The 17,767-nt window shown below is 46.9% G+C and overlaps 1 protein-coding gene across 2 annotated transcripts; it reads left to right on the plus strand.

The window, feature by feature from the left end:
- Positions 1-2,528: 2,528 nt before the first annotated feature.
- On the plus strand, positions 2,529-16,131 carry LOC146171672 (uncharacterized). 2 transcript variants are annotated; one of them, XM_084586436.1, is made up of 4 exons: positions 2,529-2,766; positions 5,507-5,743; positions 8,372-8,662; positions 16,005-16,131. In XM_084586436.1, exons 1-3 carry the CDS (start codon positions 2,529-2,531, stop codon positions 8,590-8,592), a joined length of 696 nt encoding a protein of 231 aa, XP_084442562.1. In that variant the 3' UTR covers positions 8,593-8,662; positions 16,005-16,131. The 2 variants fall into 2 exon arrangements, with proteins under 2 accessions (XP_084442562.1, XP_084442563.1); XM_084586437.1 differs by lacking the exon at positions 16,005-16,131 and adding an exon at positions 9,119-12,490.
- Positions 16,132-17,767: the final 1,636 nt, after the last annotated feature.

The following is a 17,767-nucleotide window of genomic DNA, read 5'->3' on the forward strand; positions in this document are numbered from 1 at the left end:
GACCTAGAGGATCCATATCCATACGCAGAAGATTACAAAGGAAACCCAAATCCGAGAATGGACGAGCCGATCACGGAGGAAGAAGTCCGGACGGCAATAGCAAGTGCCACTCGAAACACAGCGGCTGGTGACGACAAGATCACTAATGGCATAATTCGGAACATGAGCAACAGCAATATCAAGGCACTGGCGCATTTCATGAACAAGCATTGGGAAGCAGGAGCGGTGCCAGCGCAGTGGAAACACTCGGTGGTCATCATGATCCAGAAACCCGGGAAAAAATTGGCAATAGAGAATTTGCGGCCCATTTCTTTAACTTCGTGCCTGGGAAAGATTTTCGAGAGGGTTGTCAGTAATAGACTGAAAAATTACTTAGAGGATAGCGCTCAGATGCCGGACACCATGTTTGGCTTCAGAGAGAAGCTATCAGCCCAGGACGTTCTCCTGCAGATTAAAGAAGAGGTCTTGACAGGTATCCCACGCTCGGCAGAACACATAGTTTTGGCAGTGGACATTAAAGGTGCATTTGATAATGTTAGTCACAAGCCGATCTTAGATGGCCTGGCAGACACGAATTGTGGAACCAGAGTCTACGAGTACGTTAGGAGCTTTCTGAGTAACCGGACGGCCGAAATCAAGATTGGCAATATAGAAACAGAGACCTTCTCCCCGCCCAACAAAGGGACACCTCAAGGAGCAGTCATTTCGCCCACGCTGTTCAACGTGGCAATGATTGGCCTGGCCAGGCGCCTCGAGAAGGTGGAGGGCATACAGCACGCTATGTATGCTGATGACGTCACCATCTGGACGACCACAGGATCACTCGGGGAGAAGGAAGCGAAATTGCAAGAAGCAGCATCTGTCATCGAAGAATATCTAAAGCAGAGGGGCTTGGAGTGCTCATCACGGAAATCAGAACTGATCAGATTCTGGCGAGGGAAGGGCAACCGCTCTGCTCCCACAGATCAAGGCCACAAGCTCGAGATCCGGCTACAAGGGGAGACAGTGCCCGAAAAGACAACCGTGAGGATCCTGGGGATGTGGCTCCAATCGAATCAAAGGTGTCAACACACGCTTAATCTTCTCAAGACCTCGACCCAGCAGGTCGCCCGAATGATAGCACGGGTGACCAGCAAAAAGATGGGGATGAAGGAGCCCGACACACTCAAACTTGTCCGGAGCCTCGTTATTAGCAGAGTAGCGTATGCTCTACCCTACTTCAATATGACCAAAGGAGAGGAAGACAGAGCGGACGTCATCATCAAAATGGCTATCAAGACCGCACTCAAGCTCCCCAAGAACACACCGAACCACAAACTAGCAGCTCTGGGTCTGCACAATACAATACAAGAATTAGCAGAAGCCCAAATCAAGTCACAGCTAAACAGACTTCTACAAACGAGGACGGGAAGACGGGTGTTGGAAAGACTGGGATATAGCACACACCTACAGGTTTATAACAAGACAAGAGAGGTATCGCGGGAAGTCAGAAATTGGTACCGAGTTCGGCCCATACCTAGAAACATGGACCCCCGCCTACACCCGGGAAGAAGGCAGGCAAGGGCAGAGTATTATGAAAAAACTTTTGGCCAACAAGACACGTCAAGGTTCACCGACGCAGCCTTATACGAAACCAACGCAAAGAGGGCGATAGCCACGGTCACAGACTGCGAAGGCCGGGAGGTAGTTAGCGCCTCGATCCAAAACTGTACAGTCACGGAGGCAGAAGAAGTGGCTATCGCACTGGCCATTAGGCAAGGAAGAGAAACGGGAGAGAGTCTGACGATACTGTCCGACTCTCAATCCGCATGCAGAAATTTTCAACGGGGTAAATTATCTAAGGTAGCGCACCAAATCCTTTCTTCCACAAGCGAGCCAACAAAACAATGCACTCAAACACTAGTGTGGATTCCGGGGCATGCAGGGGTCACGGGGAATTTGTACGCAGACAGGGTAGCACGAGGACATGCAACCTACCGTGCGCCCAACAGTCTCGGGACAGAGGACCTGATTCCGCTTGACCCTGACTACACCACAATACTACAACACTATAGAGGCTTGCGGAAAGTATATCCGGAGCCGCATAAAAAGCTCAGCAGCGAGGAGGCCATAGATCTGAGGCGGCTACAGACGGGCACCTTCATTAATTTACACATATTACACATGATGCATCCCACGACATTCAGAGACGAGTGCCCGTGGTGCGGGAAGACCCCTACCCTGTACCACATAACATGGGAATGCAGCTCACATCCACTACAAAAAATTGAAAACCCAAATGAAAGACAGTGGGAGGCTTTGCTGGCCAGCTCTGACCCGGAGGCTCAGCTCTACCTGGTCACAAGAGCTCGCAAACTGGCGAAAGCCAGTGGTGCCCTGGACTGGGGGCGCCAACCGCTCGTCAGCCTCGGTTGAAGAGGCGAAGAAAAAGATCCCCGAGCAGTTAATAAAGTTCACTCACTCACTCACTGTTCTTCAAGCAGAGGGATGCCTTCTCCTCCTCACCTGATGGCCGCTTCATTTCCGACATGCGGATGCCAGCTTCTGTAGCTAGTCCATCGAGGGACTACAACAGGCCATTTAATGGCCAACAGTCTACAGCGAGTGCACCCAGGATGAATGGTACGTCAACACTTAGGCAGCGCACCAGCAGAGGAGCCATATCTAGTCCTGATCGCAACGTTCAAAATGGTGGCTACGCAAGGTCTTCCGTCAGCCAAACATCGCTGGCAATGAGGAAGCCTGCAGACACCAGGCCAGGAGCAGGTAGGTGGTCCCAAGAAAGCATCTTGCTTGGATTTCTTCCTTCTTCATCCAAACTGTTTTACAGTGAGTGAGCTGCATGTGGGTGGGGTGGGGAGGGTGTTAGCATTGTCATCGTTTTATGTCATCACTGTGAAATCCCGAACGGAAGGAGCAAGGCATCGGAGTCCTTCAATGCTTTAGAGTCAAAAACTAGCCATGTCAAACCAGACGGGGGTCTAGTTGGCAGTGCCAGTTTGACCAAGCAGAAAGGACTGTTTTGCCCACGAGTCATTAGTTGTGTGTTGCCTTAGGCTCCGGCCTTTATGCCTCATAAAATTTGTTACCCAACTCTTGACATTTTAGCTCAATGCGCAGGATACGCACTTAGCCATGCATATAGGTCAATTACGAATTTGCACATTGGTCAGCTCCCATTATAAGTCAACCCTCAAATTTCGGAAATTCATTTTTTGAAGAAAGGGCGACAATTGGCAGTGTATGGTAATTCGTATACGTCGGATCATGTCGAACACTTTGAAACTATATTGGCATGAAATTACACCTAGAGAGGCATGACTGAGCAGGTCTCGTTTTTGCGGCGCTGTGGCACAGAGCTGCTGAGAGAAGTGGACAGTAGCCTAACACTGACAATTTCACGTTTGCTTCGAAAAGCATGTTTGTGAAAGCAGTTCATATTCTCGCACTTATGGTCGGCGTAGGCCTCCTTCCGTCAAAAATAGACCTAGGGAATTTGCAGGACTTATAAGTGCGATTTTGACAATTTTGGAGAGCGAAAGGTCAAGTTTTAGCTAATGTAGTTCCAGCAGCGATGACCCGAAATCAAGAAATGCTTAAATTGCAGGGCGCATGTACTGCAAAGTGCCGGTGCAACCCAATTTTTCAAACTGCGCTGAAAGCGGCCGTCAGGTGATGTCAGCGTCACTTGTGGACAACAAATAAGGCAGATTTAACTAATGGAACAGTTTCCACTACTATTGGTTGCATCAGAGAAAGCAGACACATTTATTAGGTAGTAGTGCTGGTTGCACACTGCATCAGATTCAGAAGATTCAGAGACTGTAGCAAGTGACTTTCTGAGCATCTTTTTTTTGTCAAGTGCCAATGCCATACATAGATTTTCACAGCCATTACATGAACAGATTTATGTAAATTTGGTGTCATTTTGTTCACCAATAACTGGGCTGCATGCTAAAGCATTAAATCTTTCCATGTGATTGGAAAACAAAAGTGGCACAGTGAGTAAAACTTTGAATGCAGTTTTCTCAGCTTTGTTTATTTGGTAAAAAGCCTTGCCTTACGGAACTTTTCATAATGTTTGCATGCATGGATTTTATTGAACTTGGTATCATTTTTTTCAGTAAAATCTCAGCTACATCTTAAAGCTTTCCGTTTTCGATAAAGTCTGATAGACTAGCAATTAGATCAGATGTAAACTAATTACTCCCACATTGTCTTTTTTCTCCCAACTTTGTTATCCATTCATTACCTATATAATGACTTCTTAAAAATTTCCTTAGCTTTAGGATGTGCAGTAGGCTCTTGGAAATGACAGCATATTTTTAAAACCAGTTTTTTAATTAAGAAATTGCCGTAATGGCCCGTAAGAAAAGACACTATGCGCAGTACATTATCTTGCCATATTTTCATGTCTAGATGAGGTATTTCAAATCTAAATACATATTTGGAATCACCATTCAAAGATATATCACCATGGCAATTTTCAGCAAGATAGGTTAAGAAATAAAAAAAAAGTTTTTAAGACCCTCATCCCCCCTTATGATGGCGTGTCCGCCGCTGTCGCAGCCCCATTGTGGGCACATTTTTTTCCCCGCCCCTTTTTTCATATTAGAGAGAGAGAGAAGGATTCTTTTAGTTGGCACGCAGTAAAATAAAATCAAGCCTACTGTGCACTTCGCCGCTTTTCTATCATAAGTGCAAGAATGTGCATTTTGGTTTCCTTGTGCTCATTGTAGAGAGGCAAGGCTATTTGCTTTGAGGACACAATAGTGAGCTCTAAGGTCATGGGTGTGCCGAAGGCAACTGACACCTTGTCCTCTTACGGGGTTTTGGGTAAACATAGCACACTAGCTTTGAGCACAGGGAGTTCGACATACATCCATCGATGCAGATTGCAAGCAACACGGCCACATCAGCTGTGCGGGCTGGTGTGGGTGACTGGTTGCCCCGACACTAGAGCTTTGTAGTGGTTTCACTCGAAGTCACGTTCTCCGGCCTTGCCTGTATTATCCCAGATGGCGGAAGCAGGCTGCGCGCTGGCCACTAGTATCTTTATCATCACATTTCCCGTTCCAATGCGTCTTTAAATGTATGCACTCAGCTCAATCATTTGAACTTGTATTACAATTTAGGCTCAGGTTCAATTCATTTCAGCAGTGAAATTTCATTACGCTTTGATGCTAAAAGTACTATACGGTGTTCAGTGAGTATGAGGTTTCGAAGACTGAAATAATTCATTACATCCAGGATTTCTTTAAATTGAATTTAATTGCAGTGAGGTTTGAGTGCATTGCCTTTTTCAGTTTCCATCACGAATTCAGGAAGTCACTTTTGCTCTTGATTATGATCTCCTAGCTTCCAGCAGGATTCACTCTTCCTACTTTCTTTTAAGTGTCTCGCAGTACTAAGCCTAGCAGAAGCAGTCATTGTGACAGCATACAGATTTCCCCCTGGGCGGCACTTGTGTTGGATTTCCCCAGGAAGCTGGTTGGCTCGGGTGCAGGCAGCCTGTCATCTTCGAGCCCCTGTGCCTCTAGTGGTGTGAGCCTCAGTTCAGCGGAATACCTGCCCAGCTGGGACGAGGGTTCTCAGCACATTGGCCAGAGTGACTTCGGAGACAGGCGGAGCACATACAGCTGGCAGACGAAGTCCTCTCGTCGCTCAGCACGTCTGACAGACCTTTCCGACAGGATGAGCGACCTGCACATATCCCCCGAGAGTGAACGGTCGTGGACCACTAGTGAGTTGGCTGCTGCTGCTGCTGCTGCTGCTGTTTTTACAAAGGGCATTCGCAGTGTTGTGGCTGGAATAACATTGCACGTTGGTAGAAGTGGCTGCCAGACAGTAATTAGTACAGTTTTTCTTTAGCACAGTGTTTGTTGCACTTCGAACAGCCAAAAACATTGCAACATTGCAGTGCACACTTTGCCGGCAACGGGTTTAGTGCACGATGGTTACTGCTTCACAACAATAAATGCAAAACACTGTAGTGCCATCTACTGACACAAGCTCAAAACACTTCACTGGCAATGCAAAGGAATTCATTTATTTATTTATTTATTTTCAATACCCTCAAGCGCCGAGGCATTACAGAGGGGAGTGGGCAAGCAAACAACGCAAGAAAAAAATTATTTTTTGTTAAAGGCGGCACAACAACGTAGTTAAAATGTAGCAACACACAGTATTCGAAAAAGTACAGAAACAACAACTGTAACAAATGCAACGCAAGAAACTGAACAAACATAGCAGAAAAAAAGTAATAAAAACGAAGAAAATAACAAGCAACAAAGAAACTAACTATTCGCATCAGATAAAAGCATCGTCATCAGAGACTGACGATAAGCAGTATAATCCTGTATACAAGCCACGGCAGCGGGAAGGTGGTTCCACTCTTTCGATGTGGGAGGAATGAAAGAATGCAAAAAAGTGTCAGTACGGCAAAAAATAGATCCAGTCTTATGTTGATGGTCGACACGAGAAGAGCGATAGGGGGGTGTAGTGATAAAACGAGAGTGCATGATAAAACGAGAGTGCATTGTTGCCGTTCATCTTCTCGTTTGCATCATGATCTTGTGTCACGTTTCACTCAGTTGCTAGTCCCCTTAAACTTGCTTTCTGCGAGTGTGATTACTATTTCTAATTAGATGCACTGAAATCATAGTGCATGCTTAACAGCTGCAGATCAGGATTAAATAAAGGTGTTCAAAGTAGTATATCTTATGACAGCACACTTGTAATGCCTGGAATTGAGGAATTCTACCCGTATATTAATAATAGAAAGATGGCTGTAAAAGTGGAACAAAGCAGGGACTTCGCTGAAATGTCGGCACTGCATTTGGTTCTTTGTTTCTGTCCATTTTATTCATGATGAACCATCAGCATTTTTCCTATGTAGCCATTCTTGTGCAATACACCACCAGTTAATTGGTCTCCGTGCTGATTAACAACAAAGATGTAAATTTGATGATCATGCCATCAAAAATGAAAAAGGAAACTGGCATTGATCTAGCTGTCCTCGAAGCCAAAAAGAGTTGAATAAGCAATAGCCAATCTGTAATACTTCATTTAGTTGGTTTGGTCTGCATGTTTCTTTCCAATTAACCCTTTATAGGACAGCAAATGTTTTTGCAAAATAATAAAAAATCTTTATTTGCGTGTATAAATGATTGTTTTAGGTTTTAGAGGATTTAACATCCCAAAGCGACTTAGGCTACAATGTACGCTTTAGTGGAGGGCTCTGGAAATTTCGATCACTTGATATTCTTCGATGTACACTAATATCGCACAGTATATTGCACCTGCCAACCCTCCCAATTTGCCCATGAGGCTTCCAATTTTTTTTTCTCTCTCTCTGGACTTCCCATTTGTACTACCAAAGCCCTGTATCTTCCAAAAGTTGCCTCTGCCAATGCAAGAATAGCTTTTGTGGAACTGGCACGGTTGCAGCTGGCATGGCGGAATCTGCAACTGTATCCTAATAGTCAGCATCACTATTAATGGCCACGCTAGCACCATCAGCATCATAGGTTCAGCAGCTGACCAGAGCCTGACCAGCTGTGGCTGCTTTGGCTTTGCAGCGTTCATTCTGAACAAGGCCACCATTTTATTGCGCTCATGATTTTTTTTGCCCCCTGTGCTCCCCTGCTCTTCTTTGCTGTCTTTTCACGTATTTAAACACAAGTACTTACCTTCGAAGAATACCATGTTAGCCTGCTCTCTAAGGATAGGTGCACATCATGCCTTGTGCTAGCCTATGCAGACAACACGTCTCCATCCAGAGCAGCGCTTCATTGCGAGATTAGTATATGCGAAGACTGCAGTCAGAAATCGTCAAAACCCCTACGTCTGATTGGTGTTTGGCGCCGTGCCACAGTCCTTTTACTGCAGGATTTGCACAAACCCTTTAAATCCTTGATTTTCAAAAAAAAAAAAAAAAATTCAAAGGCCTTGAACCCTTTTAAATGTGCAACGCAAATAATGTCAGAGGTAGAACTGTGGCATTAGGTGCGATGCGTCCGAAATTTAATTCATGCTCTTACACTGAACCCTAAGGAATGGATGACTCAGCGTCGTGCAAGTTTAGGTTGTAAGCTATGTCCGAAAAACATGTAGCACCTTTTATATTTAAATTTAGCAGCATGTAAATAACCGCACAATAACGGCTTGAGACAATGATGCTTAGTTCACCTCAGTTCTGCTGCTTGAAAATTGCCTAATGCAAGTTTCAAAAGACTATTTTAGTGCGAAGGGGTAAGTGGGGTAAGACAGAAAAACAGGTGTGTCTGAAGCCTCGATCGGCAGGTGCTGCCAACTCGGGAAAAAGAAAAGTACATCTATCTGTTTTTCTTCTTGTTTGTTGCTTGTACAGGCACGTGGTCGAAGCCAACAAGCCTGCAGGCAGCATCTGAAGGAGCTGGGCAAGTAGGTGGCACGAGTGAATGTGGCATGCCTAATGGCTCGGCGTCGTCATTGCTGTGGCCTCCCAAGCTGCCCCTGCATCAAGGCTCATCGTGGATGGCAGGCAGCATGTGGGCCCTGGGTGGCACACGCACTCCATCGGACACACAGGTCCTTTGGGGAGTCAGGTAGAGGTTTGGTCTGCTTACCCCACCGCCTTCAGTAGCTGGCTCAGCCAAGCACAGCTCCAGCAGCCCCAATGGTGAGTTCTGTGTTGAGCACTGCAGGAGGCTAGTGACTGTAAAGTTTATGCAGTTGTCCCAGCTAAGGTGGGCCAATATTTTATAAATACCTACTTGTCATTTTGTCTTTTTATTCAAGTGAGCATTGTGGGGATTCACAATCTCCTGCCCCCATTTTAACGCCAGCGCGTAATAACGCCGGGAGGAAAGAGCGGGAGACTGGGCAGCGTCACTGCGGGAGACTGGGAGGCGGTGGGGGGGTGGCCTGTCCAGTGTGCCCTCTCTTCCACTAACCTCCTTAACAGCGCGCATAACTCGCGTTATAATTACGCTCTGCGTTATAAAGGGGGCAGGGGATTGGGAATGCCCACAACATTTCTGTATTTAAAATACCACCTAGTGCTGTTTTTTTTTTTTCTGCCTACTTCGAAAGTAGTCAACATAAACTAACATTTAAATATTGCTTAAACTCTCAGGTGCCAGCGGGGAAGTTTTCAAGCATTGCGAGAATGGCCTGACCGAAATGCTAACGAGGTAGCCTTCGCGTAGCACTTTTTACCGGACAAAAATGAAAGCCTGAGAAGTTTAAAAAATACGACATGACAGCTTGCTTTGTGCATCTGAATGTGCTGTGATTACAGTGCTCTTCTCTGCCACTCAATAAAGTGCCGCCACATTCGCTTCTGCACTGCTCATGGCAGAGCTTTGGTTTGCTGCTGGTTGTGAGGTAATTGTCAGCTGCACTAATACTCTCGTTTCTAAGATACGAGAAAACATTTTATGAGATTGCTTGTTCTTGATAGAAAAATTTCAGGGGAACACTTAGGTCAGGTCACCTTACATGCAGCGAAGCGGAAGCCTTTTGGTCGCGCTGCTACGATACTTTGAACGCTCCTGATTCCTCGACAGAGACTCTGTCTATAGAGGGAGAAGGGCACTCTCTCTCTCTTTGGTCTCCTGATAGAGGGAGGAAAAGAGACGAAGGGGAAAGAGGGGAGGAGCTTTCTCACTCTTACACATCACCGACTTTATCATCGGCGCACACTTTCTGCCGATGCCACTCTTGAGCTGTTAAAGGCTTTCACCTTAAAACACTTCAGTGACACATCTGGGCAGAAAGATATCTCGCTAAGCATGAGGGCAGTACTTAAATCCGTGGATTTTTGGCAGAGAAATGGCACAAAGGTGTCTGTTTCTCTGTTGTGCACGGATGTTTTGGAGCTTCAGTCAAATCCCGATATAATGAATCCCGCAGGAGCGCAAAAAATTATTCGTTGTTTTGAAATATCGTTTTAATGAAAATTTTGCGATTATAAGACAGTGGTCATACCTAAGTATGAAAATGACATACCTTGGCAGTAGGCACATGTGTAGACAAGTAAAACCTCAAGTGAAAATGTTGCACTAACTCAGAGCTGATTTATTTGAAGAAATCAATTATTTTCTTCTGCTGCGTGCAACAAACACGACTGCGCACTACATTACACCACTACAGCACATACACCTTCCACTTTCCGGAACACCTCACTCATTTCATGCGTGATTGCATCGAGCGATGAAAGTACAGACTTTGTCCATGTGCAAAAAAAAAAAAAAAAAAAAAACAAAACAAAACAAAAAAACATCAAAGGTCTCTATGACCCCATCTTCAATGCTCCCTGAACTTTGAAAATCTTGTCTCGGTCTTTCATAATGATCGCGGCAGTCGATGGGGCAATGCTCGCTGTCTGTAGAGGCCGAATCACTTTTTCCCTGCGTCGATTCCTTGCAGTGAAAGCAGCTGCGTTCATATCTTCTTGGCACTTCGCTGGCTAATGTCTCCAATCTCGCACAAACTTCGCAATAAGATAATCTGCGGCAAAAAAAAAACAACTAAAATACCGCCCCGCATGCGTGAACGACCCGAGCCGCGTATGGCACACAACACAGGAAGAAAAAAACGCAGGCAGCTAGGCCTGCTGGCTACTGCGTAATAAACCATAGCTATGGTGGCTAGAAAGGTTAGGTGACGCGAGCTGGCCGCGAGCGCCGCTCCTACATTTCATGCCTCTCGTAGGTGGCGCTGCTCTCAGCACTTCGATGCATGCTCGGCTCGCGCTGGGGCACGGCCGGTCTCGAGGGAGAGCGCGCGCTCCCCCTCGAGACGGGCCGTGGCTGGGGTAAACTTTGGTGCGATTGCTGCGCAGTCATACCAACAAAATGTTAAAATTATTGTTACCACTTGAAATATTTTAACCAGGTAAGCAAAATAGGCAAGTCAGGAGTGACGTCGACTGCTAATATGCTCTTTGGCACCGTGAAAGCGGGCGATGCGGCTGTGCCGGTTGTTTTGCTTGTCGTGCTACTAAATGCTGCTTAAATGAAGAAGTTTTGGTCTGAAGATGCATTACATCATTTCCCGATGGGCACAGTGGTCGAAGTTATAAAGCTAAATATCTTGGTTTGGTGTCGTGAGTTTTAAAAAAGCCAAAGCGACTCGGGCTGAGGGGCGTTGCAGTCGAAGATTACAGAGAATGCAGATGACAAGCGATTATTTAACGTGCGGTTACGTCGCACAGTACGCAGGCATCAGGCTAATTTCTATTCTTTGTTGTCTGCGAATTTCCGGTGCGTCTAAAGTGGGAAAGTGCAATTTTTAGCCAGATGATAGCCAGAACGTGCAACATGCGATGTGAAACGGTATTATAAGTACAGAAGGAACAAATTGCAGTTTTATTCACAAAAACCTCTCATGGATAAGCAAAGTTTTGTTTATTGCACTTAAGGGCAAGAATGCTGGAAAGAAAAGTGAAATATCACAATGTTGAGGTTGCTGTTGATGGCCTCAAATATACATGTAATACAGGTAGAATAAACACAATTTCCAGACACAACTGCTCACAACCAAATAGCAAATTAAACAACCCACCTCAGTTTCAACAGTTTCATTCTCCCTTGCCTTTCTTTTGAAAATGAATTCTGCGTCTTCAGGTGTAGTCTGCTAAGAACATAGAACTTGATCACTTTGTCACAAATTTAATATGTCCGTGACAACCAACCAGCTGCAGTTTGGTCATTTGGAGAATGGATACCAAGTCAATAAGGCTGTCTCTTCGGATTTCACGCGCACTAAAACAGCGAGTAAAGGTGTTTTCATGGGATGTCACAGGGGCGTTTAGATTGGTTGATGGAAACATAAGACCGCCTATGTCAACTGCACTGGTAATTAACTAGAATAGCAGCTTGGGCATATGTTGGTTATGCATCTTGAGGTAACAGCGCGGAACGTGGACGGGAGCACAAGATTAGAAGACGCCACAACGAGCGCTGACTTTCAACTGGTAATTAAGACACGCTCAGCTCCGTTCTTGAGACTGGGGAGTTGTCTGCATCAGTCTTCACATTTGGTGCCAGCGATGCATTTCTTCGCCACATATCCAGCGATATAAAATATCAGCCTTGAATAACTGGCCTGAGTGATGACAGATGTGTGTTCGATGCCACAGTCTTTGAGAACTTCATTTGCCTCACTCAGGTCTCGCACATATAAGAAGCTGGTCCTGGATGATGCTGTCACTAATCTTTTTTTTTAGCAATTGACTGGCCTTTTGCCTGACATTAATGCTTCATGATTTTTTTTAGTTAATGATTGGCATTTTGCGTGACAACCGTGCTTTCATTATTATGTTTTAGCAATTGACTGGCCTTTTGCCTGACAACAATGCTTTCATTAATTTTTTTAGCAATTGACTGGCCTTTGCCTGACAACGATGCTTTCATTAATTTTTTTTAACAATTGACTGGCCTTTTGCCTGACAACAATGCTTTCATTAATTTTTTTTTAGCAATTCACTGGCCTTTTGCCTGACAACGATGCTCTCATTAATTTTTTTAACAATTGACTGGCCTTTTGCCTGACAACAATGCTTTCATTAATTTTTTTTAGCAATTCACTGGCCTTTTGCCTGACAACGATGCTCTCATTAATTTTTTTTAACAATTGACTGGCCTTTTGCCTGTCAACAATGCTCTCACTAATTTTTTCTTAGCAATTGACTGGCCTTTAGCCTGACAACGATGCTTTCATTAATTTTTTTTAGCAATTGACTGGCCTTTTGCCTGACAACGATGCTTTCATTCATTTTTTTGTTTAGCAATTGAAGGTAATTTTGCCTGACAACGATTCTTTCATTTTTTTTTTTTTTTTAGCGGGGGGTTTCTAAACGCAAGAGAAACAGAAAAGTATGCACATGTACTACATACTCCCACTAGCACCTCGGCAAGAAAAACTACATAGGCACCAAACAAAACAGGATAACCTGAGCTAGGGCAAAGCCGATTGAAAAATAGCACCACAGCTCAAGCAGCATCTACAGGCAAACAAGAACGAACGAACCGGCGTGCGCCGGAGAGAATGCATCGAAGAGCTGACAGCAGCGCCACAGCGGCGACCAGTGGCGGCGGCATGAACCGAAAGGCGCGTTTTCTCCAAGCGGCGGAATGCGCGGTCGCGCCACCTCACCATAACCATAGCTTCATGGTGGCGCTAGAAGCTGGTCCTAGATGTCCTGATGATGATAGCTACAGCCCACGGACCATACACACAGAAACAGCGGTTTCTGTTTCGTTTCACGCAAGAGTTGCAAGCTGCGGCGCTATTAATTTCAGCCGAATTCGTAATACTGATGTTCCAAAATTATAGAAGAAGAAATAAAATACTTTCGTTATTCTGAAATATACACTATTTTGAAATTCGTAATTCTGAAATAGTTTTACATTCAAAACATAGCAAATCTGCCGGGGATTCTTAAAAAATTCGTTAATTTGAAAACTTTGTTAATGTGGTGTTTGTAGTAACGAGATTTCACTGTACCTGGCCATGTTCAGTCAATGAGGCGTGCTCAACGAATGGAAAATGCAAAACTCTGGTACCGATTTAAATGTATCTCAGGCCGAGAGTGCTGAGATGCAGTTACTTGCAGCGAGCAAGGTTGGTGGTGTTCCTGTTTCATTGCTTGCAAGTCCAAATGTAAGCATAACAACCTCAGCTGTCTGCTTGTCTCTGCATGAGAAACTGGGTTTTCAAAGCATTATGCTCTTTACATAGATTTGTTGTTCTGTTCTAAACTGCAAGTATGGCTATGAAAAGCTGAGAAAGCAGTTTTAATCTTTGTTTGACTGAAAAGGAGCTGCTGTATGGGTGCCCCAAGTGTACAGTAGAGAACTGGTCTGTGGAAAAACTGCACTGCTTAGTCTGGGCTGCTGATGAGACAAGCACCAAAAGCATAGCCCTGGTCATCCAGATGTCCATCACGCTCTCGAGCTATGTGCATGTTCATATCGTCTGGACTGGATGCAGGAGAAGGTGGAGTGGTATTGGTGCTGGGCGGCTCATAACGAGGCGAGAAACGGCGGTGACTGTAATCTGAGTAGCGGTAAACGTAAGTGAAACGTCGAGGTGGTGAAGACCTGCGGCAGTGGCGAGAGATGTGGCCAATACGCGAGCACGTGAAACAGATCGGCCTATCGTTAGGGGTGCGCCACTCATCAGGATTGCGGTATCTGTAGAGTGCCGTGTAGGTGTTGCGAGGCGTAGCGGTGACGACCATGGGAGGGACGGGACTCGAACTCTGGTGTTCCACGGTGCGGCTACAGGGGACACCCATGTTGGCAACCTCCTGACAGATGACCGTTGAATAACGGATATCGTTGCTAGGTTGCTGTCTGAGGAGGGCGGGTTGGATGCAGCAGGAGCGAGCGCTTCCAGTTCGCGACGTACGATGCGGGTCACGTTTTCAGTGTTGGAAGGCTGCCTTAGGGTTGGCAGATCCTTGCACATGGAGCTAGGGGCGGTGTTGGGGAGCCGGTCGAAGCAATGTGCAATGCGTCTTTGTTTGGCCTGCTCGAAACGTCAACAAACTTGCAGAATGGAGTCAACCGTAGAACAGTCCCGACAGATTGGAAGATTGAAGGCATCATCGGCTATGCCTTTGAGGATGTGCCCCACCTTATCAGGTTCTGTCATGTCTTTATCAACTTTTCGACAGAGAGCCAGAATGTCTTGTATATAGGTGATATAAGGCTCGATAGATGTCTGGGCCTGTGTGGCAAGGTCCCTCTTGGCGGCAAGTTGACGGCCAACCGGTTTTCCGGACAGGTCATGGAGTTTTTGTTTGCAAACATCTCAGGAGGGAATATCTGCTTGGTGCATTTCGAACCACACGTGTGCTGTGCCAGTGAGATAGAAGACGACATTGGCCAGCATCGACGTGGCGTCCCACCTGTTGTGCTGGCTAACACGCTCATAAAGCGAAAGCCAGTGTTCGACATCAACCTCATCTGTACCGCAGAATGGGCCAGGGTCACGGGGGTGGGCTACGACAATGGTTGGAGTTGCGGAGGTAGATGGAGCCACTTCGGTTGTCACCGTGACGGTTTCGAGGTGACGGCCACTGCGGAGATCCAGCGTCAGATTGTGTCGAACCCGCAACCTCCACCGATATGTGCTCACAGACAAAGATGACGACCGAGGAACGCGGGCACTACAAAGCATTGAGAAAGAAGACGACGCTGACAGAGTGGATGCTGCATGGCTACTGAAGTCTTGGCGTCGAGTTCAGCCCATTGCAGCGCCAGTTACATTAAGGATATCCCAGTAACAATATGATGCTAAAGCACGGCGGGGGGGGGGGGGGGGGGAATGTTCGTTTGTGTGCTCAGTTTTCCTTCTGAGGTTTCTGTACCACCCTGGGCAAAAGTTTATGAAGTGTGGGTTTGCTAAAAATCAAGCGCTTATTTTTGCATTGCCTTCTCCCCAGTCTTATGGTGTTCATTCCAGCACATAGAGCTCCGTTCATGCTTCTAGGTTTTTCAGTTAAGTGGTTGGAACAACTACTTACACACAAAATATATAGCCAATTCAGTGTGGTTAAACCAGATGCTTTGGTGCACTACCACTTCTGTTTTCACTTCAGTTTCTGTTCGCATATGCTCATTAGCATGCAGTTGTAACGTGCCACATTTATGTGAAAGGCCACTGAAATAGATTTGAAGCCCTGCTTTAACCAAGCTGTATGAACATGCCTGCATGGCCTTGGAGTAGCATGTCTGGCCCCTCATCTCAAAACTGCTGCCCAAGTTGGTAGCTTCTGCCAGTTTGGCCTACATTACGTGATCTCATGGCATAACACAAGGCACCAACCAATCACTACCTGGCCATATCACCTGCCAGCTACCACCTGCCAGAGACATGCCGTATGACCAACATTGGTAAACATTGGTGAAATATGGAAATGAGTGGTCTTAGTGTAAAATGTTTTCTGCAAACTTGCATCCCTTAAAATCCTCATTGCCATTTTCTTTATTCTGTTTTCTTGAACACAGCTGGCCAGAAGCGACAAACAGACTGGCTGTTCTTCGAAAGAGACAAACTACTGACGCCGGACAGGGCGGACGCGTCCACTTCGGCTCCAGACAAAAGAGCCTATTGCGGTGCCAACTTCCATCGGACCACCTTCAAATTAACAAGCGAAGATCGGAACATGACAGGAGTCTGACAGTACCAACTTTTTGGTGAGCGGACCACCGATTTTTCGATTATCGCAGCACTTCCATCGACTACGCCGGCGTTAGGCTTAGCGCGGCAGCGGAGGAGCGAGTGGAACCGAGAGCGCCCTGCGGCTGGCGGCAGCCACCGCGGGGGCGAGGATCTAGACAAAGGAGGTCAATCCGGGCCAACATTTCGCTCGAGAATGGACGGCACCCAAGGCCAAGATCTATCGATGGACACCACACCGTGCCCGAACCTGCCTCCACCCGACGGGGAAACAGGCGGAACGCCGGCTGCCAACACCATCGAGACCACCGACACGAATACCACGGAAAACACCTTTCAAGGCGAGTGGACAACCGTAGTTTCGAGACTATGGCAGAAAAAAGCGAAAAAACTGGAGCGTCAGGCCAAGATTACCGAGAATACGACAGCAAACACTCAAGTGGGCGAGACGGCGACGACGGCGCCACCAGCCAAGATGGCCGCTGCGGCGGTACATGAATCCAAGATGGCGAGCGGCGCGGAGAGCAGCCGGGGAGGCCGCGGAGGCAGCGCCACCGTGCAGGATTCCAGCCAACGTCACGACGTAGCTGACGCGCCTGTTCCGAGAGGACGCCGGCCTGGCGCGGAGGAGGGAGCGAGAAATTCGAACCGTTTTAAAGGCGGAGTGGCGACTCAGGCACGCGAAACCACTGCCGATGAATGACGCTAAGGTGATCTTCAGACCCCATCAGGGTCTGGTGGTGAAGAACTTGACAACACCCCAAGTAGCCAAGGCTATAGCGCAAGCCTGCGGAGATCCACAGAATTTTCGTCTGAAAGACTTGTTGGTCCGCCTTCGACCGGGATCCAACATCATCGTCACCAGCACCCCAGACATGCAGATGGCGGAGCGCATGATGAGCATCCGAAGCTTGAATTTCGAGGGAAAAGACCATCCGGTCAACGCTTTTATGACTACACCGGAAGAGTACCTCAAAGGGGTGGCCCATGGCATCAACCCCGGGGCAACGGAGAAGGAATTAATGGAGAACCTGTTCGTCAGGACCCAGGGCGTGAAAATTATCGCGGCCAGAGCAATGGGCAAGTCCAAGTCGGCCCTCATTGTCTTTGAGGGGCCAATCGTACCAAAGTGGGTGTATTACTATGGGGGAGAGATCCCATGCGAGCCGTACAAGCCAACGAAGCAATTTTGCTACACCTGCCGAAAGCCAGGACACCGAACAGACGTATGCCCGAACCCGTCTATCAGGGCATGCAGAAGATGCAACAAGCAAGATCCGGAGGAAAGTCACGAGTGCGAACTCCAATGCGCTCTCTGTGGAGGAGCACATGAGACTGGAGCCGCCGGCTGCCGAAGCAAGCTCAAGGAGATCACAAAGAAGACAAAGGGACATCCAAAGTCACGTCAGAGCCGCCCAGAAACGAGTGGCATCATGAAGAAGCATCAGAGGTGGTTCAGTTCGGACGGGGAGGAAGAAACATCGCGTGAGCGGTCCAGGTCCCAGTCCAGGTCGGAGGCCAACACGGAACTCAAGAAGCCAGCGAAGAAAAGCAAGCCAGGCGCCTGGGAGAAGAAGAAAGAAGAGAAGAA

The sequence above is a fragment of the Amblyomma maculatum genome, unplaced genomic scaffold (assembly GCF_055883805.1).
Source record: "Amblyomma maculatum isolate TAMU_Amacu unplaced genomic scaffold, ASM5588380v1 scaffold_19, whole genome shotgun sequence".
In the NCBI taxonomy this organism is placed as follows: domain Eukaryota; kingdom Metazoa; phylum Arthropoda; class Arachnida; order Ixodida; family Ixodidae; genus Amblyomma; species Amblyomma maculatum.